The sequence below is a fragment of the Piliocolobus tephrosceles genome, chromosome 15 (genome assembly GCF_002776525.5).
Source record: "Piliocolobus tephrosceles isolate RC106 chromosome 15, ASM277652v3, whole genome shotgun sequence".
In the NCBI taxonomy this organism is placed as follows: Eukaryota; Metazoa; Chordata; class Mammalia; order Primates; family Cercopithecidae; genus Piliocolobus; species Piliocolobus tephrosceles.
The window spans coordinates 47,247,982-47,271,129 of record NC_045448.1 but is presented as its reverse complement, the minus strand read 5'-3'; the positions used below and the strand labels follow the sequence as shown (position 1 = coordinate 47,271,129).

The 23,148-nt window shown below is 53.4% G+C and overlaps 1 protein-coding gene across 2 annotated transcripts in view; it reads right to left on the bottom strand.

Moving 5' to 3' along the window:
* The window catches only part of TTC7A (tetratricopeptide repeat domain 7A), a 135,038-nt gene that overhangs the window by 47,316 nt on the left and 64,574 nt on the right, over positions 1–23,148 (bottom strand). For both annotated transcript variants that reach the window (XM_023223846.2, XM_023223847.3), the window contains exons 9-14: positions 22,526–22,663; positions 21,864–21,947; positions 17,205–17,309; positions 6,629–6,746; positions 5,118–5,175; positions 4,239–4,311 (exon numbers count right to left, since the gene is read on the bottom strand). In XM_023223846.2, coding sequence (XP_023079614.1) covers positions 4,239–4,311; positions 5,118–5,175; positions 6,629–6,746; positions 17,205–17,309; positions 21,864–21,947; positions 22,526–22,663 — 576 coding nt within the window. The remainder of the gene's footprint in view (positions 1–4,238; positions 4,312–5,117; positions 5,176–6,628; positions 6,747–17,204; positions 17,310–21,863; positions 21,948–22,525; positions 22,664–23,148) is intronic.

Sequence of the window (23,148 nt, the reverse complement as noted above, 5' to 3'; positions counted from 1 at the left end):
GCGGGGAGACCAGGGGTCACCACAGGTCCCAACGTTCACTGGCTTGAGTTTGCTGCCTCCTTTCTCTGAGCACTGCATGAAAGAGGGCAGGCCCTAGCTGCTCCAGTAGCCCAGTCAGTGAGCCCAGGAGGGGCTGGTGCAGCATGGAAGGGCACCTTCTACTGCTCTCGCCAACCCTGCAGGCACGACTCCAATGTTCTACTGGATCTGGCTGCAGAGGGCATGGATGATTTGCAGCTGTGGCCAGGGCCCCACCTGCAAGTGGTAACAGGGTTACAGGGTCAGTCGGTGCCCCAGTACATCCTATGGGGACTATTTCAGGGCTGAGACCACACACCTGCTTGGCTGCCTGCCACCTTGCCAGGATGGGTCTCTGCCCATAGCTGGACTTATGGGAGGATGTGGAAGGTTCAAGGAGCCCTTTCCTGAAGAGACCATTCTCAGCATAACACAACATCCCCAGGATGGGCCCTAAGAGTCCCCTGGATGCAAGAGACACCTGAGAGCCCTCTCCTTGCCTCTGATTCTACCTCTCCAGACCCATCTGCATTCAGCTGTGGAGGTTACTACCCTCAGAGAAAAAGCTCCCCGCCCCATGGGCCCTGGCCTGTGCATCCCTGACAGGGTCTGGGGAATGTTTCCACAAGCATTAAGGAGAAAAAAGAATTCTGGCAGTTACCAACATAAACTCTCTTCTTCAAAAGAGGTTGGCCAGTCCTGGTGACTGTAGCAACCCCTTACACAGTCCCATTTGACCTCTGAGGTGGCCCGCTGTCCCCCTTATGTCATCTCCTTGTTCTCTACAAAACACTCCACAGTCCCTGGCCCCTGCACCCTGCTGGGCACCCCTGCGCCATGCCCTGCCTGGGGCAGCCCCCACCTGCTGCCTGTCATCTGAGCTGATTGATCCTGCTCGTTTTGGCCAGTGGAGGGGTCCTGTATTTGTGAATACACAAGAGCTGGGTTCTAGAGTTGGCGCTGCCGCTCACTCGCCTTTGTCCCTGGTTCTCTCTGAATTCAGTTCCCTTATCTGCAAATTAGGCATATGCTTTTCCACGGAAGGGTACAAAGAGCTAATGTACGTGCAAAAATGCTATCTTCTAGCCCTTCCATTCTTTTCATACAGCAGAGCAAGTTAGTAGCAGAGCGAGTTAGCAGCAGAGCAGGCACTCTCAGATGGGGGTCCTGACTCCAGGCCAAGTGCTCTTGTGTGAGCTATGCAGGCTGCTAAGCCTGTGTTTGGTGAGTGACGGGCCTGGCCTCAAAGCTGTCCCAGGTCAAGGCCAGCCCTCCTTGTGCTGTGGGCCAAGGGGCATGGCAGGGCCCAGCTGGCCATCTCCTCCTCATCTCTGATTCCTAGTACTTTCAACCTGGCCTGACTCCCCAGAATGCAGGGAATCCTCTCCCCCACATACTGCTGTTTCACTGAGCAGCACCCTTAGCTTGAGGCTCTGCACCCTGTAGAAAGGCTGTGACCAGGTCTGGAGAGAGAGGTTTGGGAGAGAAACTTGCGGCAGGCTGGAAGGTGGAGGGCCGGGAAGGCCTGGCCCTGGGATAGAGAATCTGCCAGCTACATACCCAGGGCTGACGAGGCCCCCCGCTCTGAACATGTTCACGCGGTGATGTGGAAAGAACCTGATGTGTGGCTGACAGATAAACACCCTCTCCTGCTCTGAGGCTCTGGGGTCAGGTTGGGGTGTGGCTCCCAGCTCTGCCACTTCCCAGCTGGCATCTTAGGGCAAGAGGACTCACCTCTCTAAGCTGCAGTTTCTCTGCTACAAAACGAGGATAAAGGTTAAACCTATTTCAGTGTCCATGAAGATGAGACACTACAAAAAATGCCTTGCAAAGTACTGGCGGAACAAACACTTTTGAAGTTTGAGTTTCCCTCTTCAAGCCCCAAAGCCAGAAAACTAAGGAAGAGGAAAGACCCTTCCTTCCAGCCTGACGGAACTTGTTCCTCCATGCTCTCAGGCCTGGGAGCTGTGTTAGCTCCTGTGACTCTCTCCATGTCAGGGTTCCATCCCTGCAGGAACCTCATGAGTCTCTTTTTAAGAGTCCTGCTTCTTGCCAAACCTCAAACGCAGCCTTCCACCCTTCTCATGGTACCTTGGGTCCCCAGTTCTGCCTGGCTTTTGTGTTGGTCCCCAGCCTGGCCTCTGTGCAGGCTGTGGGCACCAGTGCCAGGCCCAGAGTTCTCCCCTGGGCACCTTACTTTGTGGACAGGTCAAGGAGCATATGAGGAGGACGCTAAGATCACTGTGACCACTGGCTCGGCTTGTTGGTGGCCCTAAGGCTGCTCCTGTGCTGGTGACTCTGCCAGAGCAGACCCGATTATCCTGGGCTACGTATCCAAATCCATAGCCATCACTGTGCCAGCCAGCCAGATGTGCTCTGGGCAGGATGGGCCGGCTGGGGGCCTCAGAGACCCAGGCAGGCTAGGACTGTCCATTCAGGGAGTTCTTGAGTTCTCAACTCCGAGGCTGCCAAAATGAGGTCTCCAAGGAAACTGGGCGCTAGGCTCCACTGGCCTGGCCCGCCATCTCTCTAAGAGGATGGATGCTATTCATTAGAGAGGGGTGAGTAATTGAACAGGTCAAAAAATGCATCACCAAAGGTTTATCATTCCCTTGGTTAGCAAGAAAAGCACTGGTTCTTTTACAGAGAACTGAAAAAAAAGTGGTGTCAGGTGTCTTTCTGTTGGCGTTCCTGGGAGTGGAGGGATGCTCCCGGAGGGGCAAAGAGGTGCTCCGGGCCTGTCCAGGACCTGGGGTCAGGAGTGAGGAGTGGGGACGGGGGTGGGGGGGCGCAGCCTAGAGATGGAGGAGGATGGAGGGAGTCACAGGGGGAGGAGTGGTGCAAGAGGAAGGGAGCGAAGCTGCCAACGACAGCAGAAACAACAGCCGGAATGACATCAGGGCTGTTGGGGAGAAAACGATTGAGACAGAAGGACCTGGAGAGGGAGACAGAATGCCTCAGAAACAGAGTGACAATTCAGATCAGGACAGACACAGGTGCCGGAATAAGGGTCTAGGCATAGGGTGACAGGGAAGGTGTCCCAGCACTGAGAGTAACTATGATGAGAGGAGGAGTCAGGCTGACGCAGGGCAGAGCCTGGCTTGCCCCAGAAGCAGGAGAAATGCAGCTCACCAAGCCGACCATAAGACTAAGACCCAGCCGGTGAGCACGCTCCCAGGGCCCCACCTCCAAAAGGGTCAGGGGAGCGGGGTACCTAGACCCCGTGGGCTGTGGATCAGAGGCCTGGGTTCTATGCTGGCTTGGCCTCAGTGGTGTCCTCGGGTAAAAAATGGGACTGCTGTGGCCTGCCTCCTCAGAAGGTAGGGCTTCCCCAGGCTGGTATCAGGGACACAGCAGCACCCCCAGCAGGCAGGGCTGCCCTCCACCTGACAGCAAGTACATGGGCTTCTGTGGGCTTCCCTCCACCAGCCTGGAGCTCAGCCCATTTCCTGGGTGACGCAGGCGAGAAGACCGCACTGTGGGAGCCAAAGGCTTGTCTGCAATCTCCGGGCACTCAGGTGGGGGGCATCGGTAGGCATCAGGGTCAAGCCACCTGAGAGGTACTGTTTTAGAGGCTGTGTGTGTGCGCCCAGAGTACCAGCCTGCAGGCTGAGATGCCACGGGAAGGTAAAGGAGGCTCTGAAGGACCTGAGGGAGTCCTGGACACACCAACATTCTCTCAGCACCCTTGGGGAAAAGGCGGGTCTGCCTGCAGAGTCATAGTGGGGGTGGTCCTGGGGCTAAGGCAGTGAGCAGACAGGAGGCCCCTGTGGGGCCCCAGAGGTCAAGGCCTGATGGTGGTGTCCACACAGTGAAGGAGTAGCTTGGGAGTCATAGAGAAAGCCCATCCTGCAACAGCTCCATGAGCCCACCACTTTATCCCCAAGACCCTTGGGGAAAAGGCAGTGGAAGGCGAGGATACAAACAAATGAGTGACAGGTGGTCACTCATCGGCATCTCAGGCCACTAAAATGTCGTGGGGGGAGTGAAGACGGAGAACACGCCCTTCCTGTGTATCTGCCACGGCTTTACCCACATTATCTGACCTCATCCTCACTGGGACCCTCTGATGAGGGCTCAAAGGGCTTACATGACAGATAAGGAAACAGACTCAGGGAGGTGAAGTCACTTGCAGAGGGTCACACAGATGGTAAGCTGGGTTTCCAGGAGAACATCAGCAGTCCCCGGGGACCCGGGGGTTAGGAACAGGGACAACCTACCTGTCGGATGAGGGCCAGCTGCAGCGAGACATAGAGGATGACCTGGGGGTCACCGGGTGCCAGCTGCTGAGCTCTGTATGGGGAGAGGGAGTGACAAGTCAGGCACCAGGGGTTGAGTGACCAATGTGTGACTCAGGCCTCCAGCATGCGAGCCCTGTGCTGGGCACTATGAGGCAATAGTGGGGGATTCTGCCAGACTCTGTCTCAGAGGGGCGTCCAGCTAGCAGATGAAGACCAAGGCAGACAGCCCACAGGCAGCCCAAGGCAGGGACGGTGGGCCTGAGGGGGCCGGCACTCGCTGAGGTAGGGGCCATCTGGGGTGACAGACCCCGAAGGAGAAAGACAATGGGATGAATACACATCCCATGGGCAGAGAGGGAGTGACAAGTCAGGCACCAGGGCAGAGAAGCTGGCTCTGCTGCTCTGAGCATCTGCCAGGAAATCCCTGTAAGGGATCAGGGTAGTGGGAGGGGTGGGTGGGTTTAGTGGGAGGGGTGGCTGGGGAGGAGCTAGAAGGAGGCGAATGCCATTTTTGAGCCCCTGTCACATATAGGATACTGTGCAAGGTGTTTTTCCTGCTTTATCTCCTGTAATTACTACAACAGCAATGGGTTACTATTCCCATTTTAGACCCCTGAGCCCTGGGAGAGCAGGAACTGAGCCTGGTGGCTGCTGGAGCCCCCCCAGAGCTGAGGGCAGGGCTTGGCTACCCGCTCAACCCCAAACGAATATCCCTGCTTGCTGTGTGCAATTTCCTCATCTGTAAAATGGAGATAGAAATGTTTGTTCTGCCCACATCAGAGGGTGCAATGAGGTAAAGCTTGTGAATGTGCCACCAAAGGCGAGAGGGGTCTCTGCTGCAGGTGGGAGCCTACTCACCTCTCCAGTGTCTGCAGTGCCTTCCGGTGCAATTCATCTTGCTTGGACTTCAGGGTGGCTGCAGGGGACAGGACAGAGACTGAGCCATCAGGGGTCACTGAAGGGTGCCGGCCAGCCCTGCACCATCCTCAAAGCACACAGCTCTGCAGATAAAGGCCCCACCAGGGCCCCATCTGGCAAACCTCAAACTCTGGCAGCCTGGGCCAATGCCCTGGCCTCTAGCACATTCCTTGGCATGCCAGTTGCTTCTACTGCATTGCATTCTCCACCACCTGAACCACCTTAACCCTTTCAAAGGCTGATGCCTACAAGCGTTCCACGACATGGGAATCCCACTCAGGAGGCCCAAGTCTTGAGAGAGAGGCTACCACCTCCGCCTGGCCACATACCTTTCTAGGCTTCCTGACCCACTAGGAAGCTTGAACCCAAACCAGGCACCTTTCTGGTAAACTGCATTCTATTTTAAATGCAGCAGGGCAGGTGTTCTTAGCCTTTGCTGCACACTTAACTCACTACCCAGGAAGCTTTAATATGACCGTATCCAGGCCCCTCCCAAACCTGATCAGAATCCCACTGGCGAGGACCAAGCATTGACAGTTGTCAGAGCTCCCCAGATTCGAAAGCTTAGACAACAACCACTGTTTGTAGAGTTAAAGGGATAAGGAGGGTGTCTTGCTCAAAGTAGACTTTGACAAAGGGGCTGATGACTCCCTCACTTGACCAGCATATGCAGACCCAGGTGTTCCTTATGTAGGGCTCATTTATACCTGATGTTACCGTGACTGCCGCTCCCAGCGACTGGCATTTGGGGGAGGTGGGCATGGGCTGATTACTATTCCAGGTTTGGTCTGGGTGGTGGCCCGTCACTCCCCATCCCTCAAGCAAGCTACAAGGAGATGAAAGTAGGTGGCTGCCTGATAGACAGGGTGAGACACATGGCTGAGCTGGCAGGGTTGGCGAGAGAAGGCCAGGTGTGGGGCAGGAAGGAGCAGAATCCATTAGCCGAGCACTAGTAGTTATTAAGCACCTGCTGTGTACCCAGCCCTATGCCATGTATTGAGGAGGATTTAAAAAGGCTCCAGAAAGTCATAGCAGTGCTGAGGGTAAGGGCAGGCTTATGAAAACCAGAATGGAGACATTGTGCGGTGGAAGGCTGATGGCGCATTACAGACGGGAAGCAGGAGTTCCACAGAGAAGATCAGTATGGGCTTTGCTGGAGCTAGGGCTGGGCCTTGAGGGGTGGGAGGAACTGGGTCCATGAAGAGGGGAGAGGAAGGCATGTTTGAGGGTGGCGACAGTCCGGGCGAAACAGTGGAAATGGGCCTGAGGGGCGTGTGTGCGTGTATGCATGTGTGTGTGTGTACACACATGGGCATCTGTCCCAGAGGAGTGCAGGGTGCCTATGGAGGCATGGCCTGAGGGGACGGGCGCCGGTAAGACAAGATACCTCCGAGGCAGTTAGGAAGCCTGAGCCATCCCGAAGCAGAAGCCTCCTGGGGCCTGACACTCACCGTCGGTGGCCTGCAGGCTATAGGTGAGACCCAGCGCCAGGTAGCCCTTGGGGAGGAACTCCCCGGCTTCCTCTCCGAGGCTGATCACCATCATGGCAAAGTGCTCTGCTTCCTCCAGCTGCAAAGAGGAGAAACAAAGGTCATGGGGGTGGGGTTGGAGTTTCCTCTACCGGCGAGTGACTCCCTGGACCTGTTCCCGAAACAGAAGCCTTGTGCTCAAGGTCACAGCGCCTGACCACTGGTCACAGCTAGAAGAGGGGCAGTGGATTCTCTCTCCCTGGAGTTAGGAAGTGAGGTATCTCACAGGGAGAAGATTCCCTTGCCCCAGAGATCCCAGCTCCCCAGAGCTTGTTCTGCTGAGAGCATGAACCCAAGACCAGGCCAGTCTGGGCCAGCTCCTTTCCTCCCATGGCCTCTGTAGGGTCCTGTGTCTGTGCCTGTCCTGCTCGGCAGAGAGGGAAGCCAGGGCCGGGGCAGGCAGGGGTCTGTGGCTGGGCCTCAGGAACACGTGTCTTGCTGGATGTCACCAGCACCATGGAGCAGGCAGGCAGCCACTGTGGCCCCGTCCATGAGCTCACTCCCTCTCTGAGACAAGGAGCTCAAACTTTCAGGGGAAAAAGGCCTGGGGCTGTTTTTGTCCTGGGAGCAGGAGGGACTGTTCCAGTTGGAAATGGACCAACCGGTATGGGTCACATGTGTACACATCATCACACATGACATGGGACACAAACAGAGGGGCACACACAAGGCAGGCCTGGGGACACGCTGGGCCCCCACAGGAGTCAGGCTGGTTTAGGGGGTAGGGGAAAGCCAGGGCCTTGGTCATGCCCACTCATGGCACACATGCCTCCAAAAAAGGCCCCCTTCCTCCCATCCAACCCAGGAAATGGCATGCCTGGTATAGTAGTGTGCCCAACTTCATGTCACTGAAAACGCCAGTTTCCAGAGACGGCAGGGATGCTTCCTCTGTCACTAAGACTGGTGCTGACCCACAGCAAGAGACTGAATGCCATATGCAAACCCTTCAGGGCCACCCAGACATCAAAGCCCCCAGCCATGGGCATCTCTCCTGGCCAGAGGCTCACAGAGTCATGAGACCAGGGAATGAGATTCAAACCCAAGTCGGCTTCTGGCCCCAAAGCCAGCGCTGCCCCTGCCTGGCCCCCGTCCCTGCTCAGGCCCATCCCCCTAGCAGAAGATGGGCAGCTCTGGGTATCTTGGCGCCTGACCACTGGCTACAGCTAGAAGAGGGGCAGTGGATTTTCTCTCCCTGGAGTTAGGACCTGAGATCATGAGACAGAGGCTATTAGCCAGGGTGAGCTATGTGCAACCTGGAAGAGCACAGGGGAGAAAACAATACCAAGGCACAGAGAAGCTGAGGAAGCTGCATGATGGCCTGGAGGGAGATGGCGGGAGAGGCTGTCTGCCCACCATGCCCGACTCAGTTGACCACAGCAGCCCTCCAGCCACCTCGTGGGCGAGCTCAAGCTGCCAGCCTGGGCAGTGGGCTGCTTCCTGATTGCTGGGCTGGCCACTGGAAGGATGAAGGTGTTTGGGGAGCTGGGTTTCTGCCTTTGGCACCAATAGGCCCGAGAACCCAGGGTTTATGGAAGGCCATAGTTGGGGAAACCCCACAGCTGTCTACAGCTCAGCCTCAGCCGGCCAGGTGGACCCAAGGCTATATAGATGCTAAGATCTGTCTCCTGGGCCACGCGGCAGCAGGACTCAGGGGGGCTGCCAGGGCCTGAAGCCAGAGCCACATGGTGAGAAGAGCACTGGAAGACAAGCCCCAGATAGGCTCCAGTCCTGGCTCAGCACCTGACAGCTGTGGGGCTTGAAGAACACACTCAGTTTCTGTGTCTCAAGGTCCTCATCTGCAAAATGGCAGGTTGGACCCCTGCTCGTCCCTCCTCCCCAGAGCCCTCCACTGAGGCTTCTGTAGCACCAGGCCCTGTGCTAGGCCTGGTTGAGGAGCTGGCAGGACCAGGTGGCCCCTAGTTAAGGCCATACTGTGTGGTGCTGACGTAGGGCTATTGAACTCCAAGAGCTTATCACATGGCTGTAGTTACCCCAGGAGGTGGCAGAGGTAGAACAGGAGGCAACAAGGGAGGGGAAAGTAAGCAAATAGCATCCTCTTTCTTTCCTAATATACCCCTGGCTGATGAGGCTCATCTCACACACTATCTCAGGCATTATGAGGCTCCATTCAAACAGAACAAGCTTTCTTATAAACACCAAGCACAAGTTATAAAAAGAATCCAGACACCTGCTGCACTCCATGAATACATATTCTTCCCATGGCCATGTCCTTCTGCTCAGCAAATGCCAGCTTCAGCTCCTGCAACCCATGCAGAGAGGGTACCAGGAACACGGCTCAGCAAATACTGGCAACGTATCTGTTCTCCAGTTCATATACATCATATTCTGGATTAAAAGAGTTCATTATCCTTTAGCTTTACAAAGTGAAGACATACATCCTTAGTGTGTCCAACTTGTGATCCACTCTGACTCCGAGATTAGTAGCATTCCTTCTCCAGTACTTGCCAGCATTATCCACGTAGTTTAAAACTGTCTCTAAGCATGGTGTCAGCATTTGCCTCAAATCAAAATCCCAAGGCTTAATGTACCATCTCCCTATATGGCCAACATAATTTAATTTCTTTTTGTTTTTTTAAGTAGAAAATGGTGTCTCACTATGTTGCCCAGGCTGGTCTTGAACTCCTAGGCTCAAGCAATCCTCCTGCCTCGGCCTCCTAAAATGCTAGGATTACAGGTGTGACCCACATCTGGCCACAATTTTGATTTCTATTACCATACCACAAGGCAGGCTTTTTGCATGCAGAGTCACAGCAGTGATTAGAAAGGAAAAAAAGTATGATCAATTCTATTAAGTATGACAATACATAATACAATAGCACACAGTATTAATATACATGGGTACTGTAGCTGGCAAAAGGGAAGAATAATGTCACAAGAGTGGAAATCCAAAGGCCCTTGAGAATTTGACTCTGCCACCTCTGTTTTGGGGTACTATAATCCCACCTAACTCCGGAATCAGCCCCACATCCATGAGTAGGTGCTTCATGCAAAGAGGCAGGGCAGCCTAGTGGCTAAGAACACAAGCTCTGGGGCCAACTATCCTGGTCCAAATCCTGGCTGGTCACTTGCTAACCTTGGGCAAGTCACTTTGTTTTGTTGTGCTTGCCTCTCTCTTCTGTAAAACGGGGATAACAACAGTGTCTCTCACTGGATGAGGTGCTGGGAGGACAGGATGAGATAAGACAGGGCAATGCTCATAGCAGTGCTTAAAAAAATATTAACTATTATTAATAGTTGTAATTCATATATCTTTATATTTACATATGTAGATATATAACTGTATTTCATATGATATCTCTATACTTTCTTATATATATATAAGCTTTAATATAATAATATAAGCTTTTTTTTTTTTTTGAGATAAAGTCTCACTCTGTAGCCCAAGCTGGAGTGCAGTGGTGCAATCTCGGCTCACTGCAACCTTCACCTCTGGGGTTCAAGTGGTTCTCCTGCCTCAGCCTCCCAAGTAGCTGGAACTAGAGGCACACACCACCATACCGGTTAATTTTTTTGTATTTTTAGTAGAGACAAGGTTTCACCATGTTTCCCTGGGTGGTCTCGAACTTCTGAGCTCAGGTGATCCACCTGCACTGGTCTCCAAAAGTGCTGGGATTACAGGCGTGAGCCAACGCGCCTGGTCAGCTTTTTTTTTTTTTTTTTGAGACAGACTCTCACTCTGTCATCCAGTAGGCTGGAGTACAGTGGTGTGATCTCGGCTCAATGCAACCTCTGCCTCCCAGGTTCAAGTGATTCTTGTGTCTCAGCTTCCTGAGTAGCTGGGATTACTGGTGTGTGCCACCACGCCCGCCTAATTTTTGTACTGTTTGTAGAGATTGGGTTTCGCCATGTTGGCCAGGCTGGTCTCGAACTCCTGACCTCAAGTGATCCACCTGCCTTGGCCACCCAAAGTGCTGGGATTACAGGAGTGAGCCACTGCACCTAGCCAGGCTCATATATATGTATATCAATTACAATACTCATATATACTAACATATATATATATACACAACACATATATTTTGCATATGTATTATACAATTTGTTTAATCTTCCAGGGCTTTAAATCTCAGCCTAAATCTCAGATGGCAAGGGTCATCTGAGTATAGTCCTGGTTCCTCATAGCTACATGATCTGACAAATTGGGAAGTGGCATCAAAGACCCTCTGGAATCCAGAGAGTAGACATTACTGTCTGTCTTTTGTCTCTCAGCCAGATCCTCAGCCACTGAGAAGGAGTGACTCTACACGAGGATAAGTTGGCACCTCTGCAGCCCTGCACAGTCCACTATACTGAGCTGGTCGAGCTTTCCATCCCCTATCCAGGGTCCACTCACCCCACTGGGTAATACACTGGAGTATTTCCTGTCTTATTCTCTGATAATCTATAGTTTATTTCAAGGTTTTGATTATTTTATTTTTGAGATGGGGTCTCGCTCTGTAGCCCAGGCTGGAGTGCAGTGGCATGGTCATGGCTCACTGCAGCCTTGACCTCCTGAGCTCAAGTGATCCTCCCACCTCAGCCTCCCAAGTAGCTAGGAGGCTGCACCATCACACCAGGCTGATTTTTAACTTTTTTATTTTTATTTTTTATTTTGTTATTTTTATTTTTTGTAGAGAGGGGGCAGGGTGGGTCTCACTATGTGGTCCAGGCTGGTCTGGAACTCCTGGGCTCAAGCGATCCTCCCTGCTTGGCCTCCCAAAATGTTGAGATGATAGGCATGAGCTACCACACCAGTCTCAAAAATATTTTTTCATTTCTTTTTTTTTTTTTGAGACAGTGTCACTCTTGTTGCCCAGGCTAGGGAGCAGTGGCACGATCTCGGCTCACTGCAACTTCCGACTCCTGGGTTGAAGCGATTCTCCTGCCTCAGCTTTCCGAGTTACTGGGATTACAGGTGCCTGCCGCCACGCCTGGCTAATTTTTGTTATTTTCAGTAGATGGGATTTTGCCATGTTAGTCAGGCTGGTCTCAAACTCCTGACCTCAGGTGATCCACCTGCCTCGGCCTCCCAAAGTGCTGGGATTACAGGTGTGAACCACCTCGCCTGGCCTCAAATTCTTTTTTTTTTTTTAAGAGTTCTATTTCACGACCCACGAACGGGCTCCACCTGCGATTCAGAAACATTGCTCTAATTAGATGGCTGCGGAGCGGTCCAGCGCCGGCCCTTCCGCTCTACTCCAGTCGTCTTCCTCCCTGCCTAGCACCTCATGTGCCCTTTCCCGACTCCAGACACTTCCTCCTTGTGGCCTCCAAGTTAACAGCTGGTGGCTCTGTAGTCCAGGCTGCTGCTTCTGCAGCAAGCTCAGGTTACAGCACCCGGCCCTCCTTGCTCATCAAAATACTTCTAGGGTGAGGAGTTTCCAGAGTTCTCTTCAACCTTCCTTCTCCCAACGATACACTGCTCTTGAATGACTTCTTTATCTAGGGCAGCCATGGAACCTCGCCATTAAAACCCAGGTGAAGATCTTTCCCCGCCTCCTCTTCTGCCATTCTACAGTGATTAAGGCCTCCCCTGGCATTTTCACAGCACCACAGCTACCTGATGGCATCGGTGTTTCACAGCAGAAGGCACGGAGGCACAGGGAGCTGAGCTGAAGCGACCTACCCAAGGTCACCTGTCTAGGAAGTAGCAGAACTGTGTTTCCAACCCCAGTCTCCCGATGCTGATTCACAGCCCTCTGTAGGTTTTCATGTTTCTCCTCTCTGACCCTTTGGAAAAAGGATGCATCGAAGGACATAATGTTTTGCTCCTCTGTTTTTGTGTTAGATAAGTAAGGAAAAATTTCCTGTGACTTTACAAGTTTCTCTGTCTCTCCAGTGTCTTGAATTTGGTCCCTACACAGACTGGCTTCTTGCTCACACACTCTGCTAATTCACAGGACTGCCTTCCATTTCAAGGGTTACCTCACCTTGCAGTGAGCCAAAGAGGTTTACCCTGGAAATCTTCACCCTCGTTCCTCTCTTTCTGGGAACTAGAGAAAGTTCCTTTCTGAGCCTGCAGAGTTTTTAAGAGCACCTCCAGTTTCTCCTTAGCTCCTTCCCACAGAGCCCGGAACCTGCTGTTAGCTGCTCTGGTGAAAAATTCCCTTTTTTTCTCCCTGGGAGGAGTAGGCACTCTTCCAATTTCTACAAGCTGGTGGCAGGAGGGCTGGCATTCTCTCTCCCCTGCCTCATCAACACTTAATCCATCTTCCTGGCTCTACCTACCCCTGAATTTGAAAAATGAAGTCAAAAACATAAAGGCGCATCCTTTCTGTGTGCCAGCTATTTTCAAGGGGCTATAACAGTGATAGCTACCATTCAGGTACCCGCAGGGTACTAAGTCGGGGCACTCTTCATGTCATCTCTGATATTCACAGCTACCCTATAATGGTGGACATGATTGTTTCCAGGCTACAGATGAGGAAACTGAAGCACAGACAGGGTAAATTACTCCCTCAAAGTCACACAGTTAGTAAGTGGCAGTACATGGGTAGGCAGAGATTTGAACTCTATCATCTCTGCCTCCAAAGCCTATGCACTTTTCCACTACCCCCTGCTGCCTTCCTCAGGAAGGAGGTGAGAGATGGCATCAGAGACCCTTCCAATGATGAGCATGCCCTGTTTCCATTTTGCAACTCCTCTCCTGTTTGTGTGATACTACACATGCATAGCCTATCCTCTTTGCCTCCTGTAAAGGTTTCAACTTTTTAAGTTAAATCAATTCAGATACAAAAAAATATTTACATCTCTCTTTCCTTCTGCTGCAAAAATAGGGACCCCGGCAGGAGGCTGCCATGCAGGCCTCTCTGATTTCAGTTCTGGCGTCACGGAGTCAGAGCCTGGGAAGCCCTCCCTCACCAAGGGGAGTTTCAGGCTAAGCCCCAGGGTCAGTGCTCTCCCATTCCAAACTCAACCCTGTTCAGCTACTCCCACCCCGGTGTAAACCCCCAAATCAGCCAGCCAGCACGTGACCATGCACGTCTCTCTGCCTGCCACAATCTCCAAGAGACAACCTTGCTCTCAGACCCAGACCGGGTGTGGGGTATCCAACAGTGGCTCTGGGCATGAGGACAGGACGTGAGAACAGCAGGTGCTCCGCCTCTGGGCACGTGGCCACCCAGTCCAGCTTCACCCAGCACAACTCGTTTTTCGAATGTCCTAGTTTCAGCCTCCCTTCCTGCAACCCAGGCCAAATTGTCCACCCCCAGATTTCTGTCCCCTGCTCATGGGGCTTGGCTGGGCCTGCTGGGGGCTGACGTGAGCCAGAATAACTGCGAAGGCAGGAGACGAAGGGGGTGTGAGCCGCCTTTTGGGATCTGTGCCCTGTCTCATGCACAAATACCCCCTGCCTGCCAGGCAGACCCATTCTTTTCACTGTGGGCCTCGGGAACAGAGAGTACAGGGTTGACCCTCTTTGTAGAACTAGGGATGGTGAGGCAGGAATCCAGCAGAAGGATGGGGCCAGTTTTGAGAAGAAGGGGCTCAAACATGAAATTTGTGGGGAGCTTGTTGCCTCCCTTCTCAGAACCCTTGGATACCCCACAGCCTGCTCTCTTTACAGTGCCACCTAGGGAGCAAGAATTAGCTGCAGAGTGCTGGGAGAACCCCCAAACCAAATACAGATCCCTCATCCCGTCCCTTCCTGGCCAGCTGAGGTGTGTGTCTCTTGGTCAGTTACTAGTATAGCACCTACTATATGAAGGCTTCCTGTAGGGGAGAGGGGGTCAGAGTGCAAGACATGGCAAGTGAGCAAGTTCCTCATCTAGCTGGGAAGTCATGCGCCACATATGACAGAATTCATTGCCAAGTGAATGTGTCCATCGGCAAGAAGGATCCACCCAGCTAGCACCAGGCACTGAACCCTGGGCTGGGGTTTCAAAGAAAAGACAGATAATTCCTGCACTCAAGAAACACAGATGATCACAACGTGACGTGATCTGTATCCAAGACAGGTAGGAAGTGCAGGGGGTGAAGCTTCCAGGTCAGGGAAGGTTGCCAGGAGTCCACCCCCAGGCCACCCGTGGGACATCACTCTAGCCTGTGCCTGATTTAAACCCTGGCTCAAACTAGCCCCTAAACCCAAATATGCTGCCCAGCCGAAGTTAAACAGCTCACCCTTCCTTCTCCTCAATTCTGATGACAAGTCTGCATGTTTAAGTTTCCTTTTGGGCTTTTCTATTTATGTTGTCATTGATTACTTTGCTCCTAACTCATCTGATTTCAATTTGGACTGATTTGATCCTAATTTTATTACCATGTAATCTGAATGCACATAATTACTGTAATTATGCTGCTGAGGGAAACAGCTCCTGCATGGTGGGAAGACCTAAATTTAGGGCTTCCTGGCAAGGGCGGCCATTGGCTGGGTGGACCCACAGCTACCTCAGAGCTGGCAGCCTTGAGGGGCACAGATGCCTTCCCCTGCAACACCCCCTCAGAAATGGGTATTTTGGGCTTCATCTCAGAGATGAGCTTGAGGCCCCTTTCAGAAACCCAGGGAGCAAGCAGCGGCCTGAGTTGGGGTAGGGGAGCCCACCTGCTCTGCACACTCTGGCTCATATCCCCATTCTCTGCTGCATGTGCTCAGCACCCATGGGCCGCCCGCATCTAAAGTGCTTGTTCACAAGGTCTCCCTACCTCTGGGTGCCAATTGTCTTCCCCAAAAGACCTGGGAACCAAGGGTTCCCTGATACTCATGAGGCGGGGGAAAGCAAAGGCCTGGCTCTGGCCCTCCTGTATCCTCCCTTGCCCTCTGAGTCCAGTCTGAGGCTGCCTCCTCCAAGATGCCTCCCTGACCTGTCCAGTCCTCTCCCTACTTGGTCATTCATTTATGTCCCACCTGAGGAGACTTACTGTTTCCACTTTACAGATGGGAAAACTGAGGCACAGTGAGGTTAGGTGCCTTACTCTAGGGTACCCAGTGGGTGGGCAGTGAAACTCTTAACTACCTCATTACACTGCTCCTTCCAAAAGCCCAGAGCCTATTACAGGATTGATCTCACGTAATTCTCCCCAACCTAAACGACAGCATAAAGAACACGAGCCAGATGCCACACTTTCCCCTCCTCCTGATCAGCCAGAGGGGACGGGGCACTGCAGACACGGGGATCTGAGAACCAGGTGGAAAACGGGACAGGTGCTCTTTTCACCCAGCTTCTTTGTGCTTGGGAGGACTGACTCCCTGGAGCAGAGAGAAGGCGAGCCCTGCTGCGATGACGAGGAGGGGACCCAGCAGAGGGATGGGGCCAGTTTCCAATCCTAGGGAAGAAAGGTTGGAACATGGAATTTGTGGAAGGCTCATTGCCTCCCTCCCCAGAATCCATGATTTGTTTGTGTACAGGACGGAAAGTGGCAAGAAGAGTTGTAAAGGTTGCTAATTACGAAGCACCTGCTGTATGCACCCAGAGCCTGGCCCCTGCTGCCTTAGAACAAGCTGGGCACACAATGGTGAGGGGGTGGCTGAAGGTGTCAGGCCAACAGGAAGACAGGGAGGCCATCTCCAGGGGAAGTGCCCACTTTAGGAGACCCTGGGCCCAGAGAGCAGATGAAAGAACTGGGGACATGCGGGTGTGGAAGGGCCTGATAATCCAACGTGTGGGAGGGAGGATGCACTTGCTCTGTGTTGCTTGAGAGGGTAGAAATAGGAGGCTGAAATCAGCAAGCTGACTGGGACTGAAGAAAGCAAAGATTGTCCAGAAGTGAACCCCCAGCTGGAAGAGACACCTGCACAGAGGTCCCACTGCTGGGGCCCAGTGCCATGGCCCAAGAGCCCCCATAGGCCTGGAGCAGCCTCTGGGCAGACCCGGGGCAGGAGGACCACAGCAAGGCGAGGAACCTGGGCTCCTGGCCCTGTTCTCCTTCACTACTTCAAGCTGCTGATCTCATGGGGGTCTTCAGGTGCCTGCAGTAAAGGCCTCCAACTGGGGAGTGGGCACACCTGGAGCCACAGCCTCCTAACAATTCAGCTGCCTCTGCAGAGAGCAGTAAGCAAGCAGCGGAGCACAGGGCAGGGCCCTGGAGGGCTAGAGACAAGAGGAAGGAGAGGGGCTGACAGAAAAGACCACCTTCCCATGTCGCCAAGAGCAGCTCTGCCCCACGAATCGTGCCTTGCACCGCTTGAAGATTAGATGCTAGGATCATCTGAAGCCTCAGAAATGATGGGGCTGGTCCAGGTAACTCAAGGTCTTACCTACTACCCTGCTGCTGGGCAGGTGGGGGGCACCCCTACTTCCCTATATTTCACTCTCTGGAGGCCACAGTTCAAGGCTGAACCACAAACCAGACACCATCCTGAGTCAGGGGACCCTGCCTTGGAGATGGAGGCTGGTGGCTTCTCAGACTTTCTCCCTGCCCAGGCCCATCTGCCTGATAGCTCCTCTCCACCTTCCACATGCACCCTCACATACATGCCAAGACGTGCACACCCCACTCACAGTCAGCTGCTGCCACCCTCCCCACAGGAGGCCTCTGGCCCCTGCCCTCACAGCTCACTCACCCAGTGAAGGGACCCGATGCAGACCTTCGCGGCCATCAGGGGCACAGTGGGGTCCGAGGGCCTCAACTTCACACACTCCCGCAGCAGGGACACGGCGTAGGCTGACTGCAGAAAAAACAGCAGGAAACACTGTCACTCACAGCCCTGGATCTCAAGGGCCCACAGTGGGGCGAGCTCCCCAAACAACCAAGCCTTGCTCTGTATCCCTTTGCTCTCAGGAGCCAGGAAGAGGGCCAGGGCAGAGAAGCCCAGGCAGTGTCGGCAGGCAAATCCCTTCCCTGGGCCTCAGTTTCCTCATCTGAAGATTAGAAGCTGTCACCCTTGCTCTTTAGGTAACATGATGACCACTAACATGACAACAAATGGAAGCTCTCCAAAAGGAATTCAAATTTCAAGCACAGAAATTTTAGAGGTAGAAAGGGGCTCTCTAAATGAGGGCTGGGCACAGTGGCTCACACCTGCAATCCCAGCACTTTGGGAGACTGAGGCAGGCTGACCACTTGAGCTCGGGATTTGAGACCAGCCTGGCCAACATGGTGAAACCCCATCTCTACTAAAATACAAAAATCAGCCGGCTGTGGAGGCGTGTGTCCACACCCGGCTACTCGGGAGGCTGAGACACGAGAATTGCTTGAACCCAAGAGGTGGAAGTTGCAGTGAGCCGAGATTGTGCCACCACACTCTAGCCTGGGTGACACAGTGAGACTGTGTCTCAAAAAATAATAATAATAAATAAGGACTCCGGAGGCATGGCCAACGGCAGGCGTTGGGGGTCGTATAAAGGCTGGCGGAGAGGAAGCGGAGATATTCTAAACTGGCAGAGCCCGAGAGAACCTCCAGACAGGAATCTGAGGATCCCCCAGGCTTCAGGCTCAGACTGGACCTGCTGAGGACAGCCAGGTGTGAAGGAGGGCTGAGGTGGTGGGCAGCCACGGCAGGCAGGGATGTTACCAATAACAGTAATGAGAAGAACAGCAGCAGCAAACACTTATCCAGATCTTGGGATATGCAGGCATTGTCCTAAGTCTGGGGTTGACAAAACACAGTCAACAGGCCAAATCTGGCACTCTATTTTTGTAAATAAAGTTTTACTGGAACACAGCCATGTGCATTCATTTACATACTGTCTATGGCTGTTTTCCTGATACGGTAGCAGAGTGGAATAATTGCAAAAGACTGTTGGGCCTGCAGAGTCAAAACCATCTACTATCTGACTGACCCATTACAGAAAAGAGGTTGGACACCCCTGTTCTAAGTGCATTTTAAATACCAAGTGATTTAATTTTTACGCAGTCTTATGATGTAGATACTCTGACTTTACTTGGTACAGGTGGGAAAACTGAAATGCAAAGTTAGGTAGCTTGTTCAAAGCCACACAGCCTATGAATGGTTGAGCTGAGGTTTGAACGTAGCCTGGCTCTAACCACTACCCTACACTGCCTCTACGATGACCACTTTGGCCAGAAAGGAGGCCTGTTTCCTGTTTCCCTGCCCACCTCCCCCCACCCCCCCGCCCCCGCTCTCTCTCTCTGTGGGCTGGAACCTTTTCCAGGAAACTCAGCAGTAATCCTCCCAGTGTGTACACCCCTGTACCTGTGTGACCTCCAGGTTTGCAGGTACCTGTGTGTAACTATGACAATTCCCATGTACTGGGCCCTACTGTGGGCCAAGCAATCCCCCATTAATTAGCTCTCATATGCCCCCAGCAACTCTGGAGGTACAGAAGGAAATGGAGGCTCTGGGAGGCTCCCCTGTCCACAGCAGGGTATGAACAACTGGCAGGTACACAGCTAGGATCTGAATGGTCTGTGTCCACCCTGGACACCCCGCCTCCCTCCAGCTGGCCTCCCATTTTCCCCGCCATCTAAGGAAGAGCTTTTCTCAACCCAGACATGATAGATTTCTCTGGGCTTTGACTCAGACTTATTAGGTCAATTGCAGGTGTCTCTGCCAAGGGTATGCTCTGAACCCAGTACTGGGCTAGGGGTTGTGGGGTCACTCAGGAAAGGGGATGAGGCCATGGCTCTTTCCTCAAAGGACCCCACAGAAAGGGTGGGAGAGACAACAAAGGCCACCACCCCCATGGCTCTCTCTGGAAACAAGAGGGTAGGAGGCCAAGCACAAAAGGGTGTTAGCAGGTGACTGGCTCCTGCAGGCAGGGAGACTCTACAGCGTGCCCAGTGTGGGCGGGTGCCAGGGGTATGAGGGGCTTGAAGGCACTGTCAGGCTATCTACCTCCTCCTGAGACCCTGCCCTGGGAACACCACTCCAAGTCCCTCCCCAGGGACTTGGCCCCTCCATCCACACCCCAGCAAGCCTCAGGCTTCTCCTCAGCCTCCTTCTCATGGCTGCTAAACTCTGGATCCTTGCCATACAGGGTTCTCTAACCCTGACCCTCTGCATTCCACCCCCATGTACACCAAAAAACGCTGCTATTTAAGGAGCCATCTGAGGACTCAGCAGCCGGAGCAGCAGCTTTTTTTTTTGTCATGCTGGTTACCTAGCAACACAGCCAATGCAATTGCCGCACAGAGACCAAGAGAAGGAACGACCTAAATCACGCCACAGAACTCATCCATTTTTCCTGCAGGTTCAACTGCTCAGACTCACCTTCTGGAAGGCCTTTCGGGCACAATCACAGATACAGGCCCTTGATTCCACCTTACGCTTTCAGCAAAGGCAAGGTCTAGCCACTCCTGAGGGCTGCCTGGGACAATCAGGCAGACTGATTTGGTGGGCAGGGTTCCCAAGGCGGGTGGAGAATGCTCTCCAGAACAATCTCCTGCTGCACCGAACACACAGTGTCTCCAGCCCATGGAGCCTCATGCATGAGGAACTGGCCAATCTCAACTCCCTGATGCAAGCCCACTCCCAGGGCCACCTTGCTGGTCTGTGAAGGAGCCAAGTCGTGAAACCAGCTCCCCAGATGCTGGGATGGTGCCAGGCTGTGTCTGGATCTCTCTGAGTCCAGCTAGTCAGTGGCAGAAGACTCCTTACCTCCCAGGCTATCAATACACCTTTGACTGAGCCTGGAGAGCTTCTAGGAGCTGCTCTTGGATTTAAAGCTAACTTGCATGTGCAGTCAATTTTTCTGAGCAGAAGTCCTCAGCTTCCCTTACCTCCTGAAAGGGGTCCATGACCCACAGAAGGGTTCGAATCACTGCTCTGGCCCTAGGCCTCTCCCACCTGTACTCACTGTCCCAAGATTAGATGGGTTTTCTGTGTTTCCCAGAGGTAGGAAGAACTGGCCCATGCCACTGTGAGCTGTCTGCCCAGGCTCCATGGAAGCTCCAGCCCCACCTCATCCCGGCCCTGTCCCTACTACCCCAGGCTGACCGCTGCCTTCAATACCTTCCTGTCCCCATCCCCACTGCTGGTTCATCTCTTCCACCCCCTCCACCATTGCCCACGTTGTCTCCTTTGCCTGCAGTTCTGTAGGGTTTCTCTCACTCCCTAACCCTTGAAGGGCCGGGGCCTTGCCCTGTGTTCTGAATTCTCCCCGAGCCTCAACAAGACCCTGTTAAGCACAAAGCCAAGGAGATCATGCTGTGACTTCAAGATGTTCTGTGAGGTGTCCGATGTGATGGGGGAGAGTACAGAGATTTGGGAAGACACATGCCCAGCAGATGGGGGCAGGGAGGGCTCCCCAGAAAGCCTCTCCCCACAGTCAGGCTGCAGCACCTGCTCCTCTTCCCCCTCCCTGCCAGGACCTGGCCTGCCTTGGCTGCTGAGGCCCCGAGCTGGCTGGCACACCCTTCATGCGTGGAGGAGGCACTGGCAAGCTGGGAGGGCCCTCCTGAGAGACGGCTCCGGGGCCAGAAATGGAACGTGGCACAGATGGGCCAGGGGGGCGAGGAATTCCCTCAGCCCCATGAAAGGGCTCTGGATATTTACAGCTCCTGGAACAATCTGCAAGCTCATGCCACCTTATTTCCTGCATTCATAGCATCCTCAGCCCCAACACCCTCAGAACTCAGCTCCAGAAAGGTTTTCCTTTCATGTCACTGCTTAAAATAGAGGCTTATGTAAGTATAATTCTGATCAGAGCAAAAAGCAGGGGTGACGGCACCGGAGCTGGGTGGATAGAGAGTGAACTCATGCCTGGTGCTCCTTGCTCTGGGCAGCATCCCGCCGGGCCCTGTCCCCATCCAGGTGCTCCTGGCCCCATGCGTCATGCAGTACTCCCTCCAAACTCCCTTGTGGGTGCTGCTGCTCTGCTCCACCCTTTAAGCTTCCCCTGAGGCAAGTCTCCAGTCCACAAGCAGGCCATTTCCTGACGCCATACTCAGTGGACAGGATGAGAGCTACAGCCCACATGGAACAACGTTCCGTCACCTCGATACACCTCATGTCCGCCACATGCAGTCACATTATTAGCTCTTCAGCACAGAGGTTACAGTGCTCCCGTGTATGTACGCAGACTCAGAGAAAAGCATCCAGAGACTCACACCTGCACACTGGCACACTCATAGCTCACACGTGGACAGGAATTCACACAAGGTGTCTGTGTAGCCCACCCCACGTCCCTCACTCTCCTGGAGGTTCAAACCAGCTGCAGAATAGTCCCCACCCTCTCCCCTGGCCAGAAAACCCCTCCGTCCACCTCAGCAGAGCCCCCTGAGGGTGAGTGTACAACCCCTAGCACCCCCTGGACCTTACCTTCCCACAAGCCACCATGGAGAGGGCCAGCTGGTACCAAAGGTGAAATTCTCCAAACGCAAACTTCATGGCTCGCTCCAGGCACTGGAGAGGGGAGATAGTCAGCACTTACTCACCAGGGGTCCTCACACCCCAGCCACCCACACCCTTCCAGGGTAGTCACTGCCCAAGTCACTGCCTTTGGGAGGCTGCAGGAGGCCCGCACTTGGCTCCTGTGAGACACCCTGCAGAAACCCAGTTCCTGCCTCTGGCATGCTGTGTGACCCTGCTCAAGTCTCTCACCCTCTCGGGCCCTCTGTTCACCTCCTTAACATGTGAATGATCTCACAGGGTGATAGCAAAGAGCAAATGGAGTAAGATTTGTGAAAGTGCTTTCAAAACATAGACATGCAATAAAAATAGCAGGGAACATTTATTATTACTGTGCATGGCGCTGTTCTCAGCCTTTCACATGCACTCTCCCCAACAACCTTGTGAGGTGGGTTCTCTAACTGCCCATATTTCACCAGTGAGGAAGCTGAGAATTGTACAACTTGCCAAGGTCAAAGCAGCAGAGCAGCCTGGCAGGGGAGGGACAGGTGAAGGGACAAATGGCTCCGTCTGATTTCCTTTACAGACTGCCTGACTCTGGGGAGTGGGATGGGCTGCATGGCTGGCCGTACCTCAGAGAGCATGACATACTGTCCCCTTCTGCCCAACGTGATGCTCAGGAGGTCATAGACGGCTGCAGCATTCTGCAAGCTCACTGCCCGGTCCTCCTCCTGCTCTGGCACCCGGCTCAGCACCACGTCTCGAGTGGCCTGTGGGTGTGACATTGTTTGGTAAGAGTGAGGACAGTAGATAAGCAGGTGTCCATCTTCGAGGGGCCCCCACCTTGCTGGCCCAGACACTATCACCTTTTTGCCACTGACCCAGACCAGAAAGACGGCCATACTCTCAGAAACGGCCTTTTCTCATCTCCACAAAGGCCCTCTCCAAGAGAGAAAATCCTCCACCTTTAGCCCAGGTTGGGTGAGGGAGCAGTTCTGAGGGGTCAAGCTTCTGGTATTAAATTTGTTATTCTACAAAATTTCAAGCCTACAGAAAAGATGCAAGAATAGTCTCATAACCGAAAACCCTTCCTCAATGTTCCTCTCTCTATAGAATTATTATTGCCCTTTATAGTCGGTTACTTTTTCTCATTCCAGGATCCAGTCCAGGATCATACCTTGTATTTGGGTGCCATGTCTCTTTAATCTCCTTGCATCTGGAAGAGGCCCTCCACCTTTCTCTCATAACACTGGCA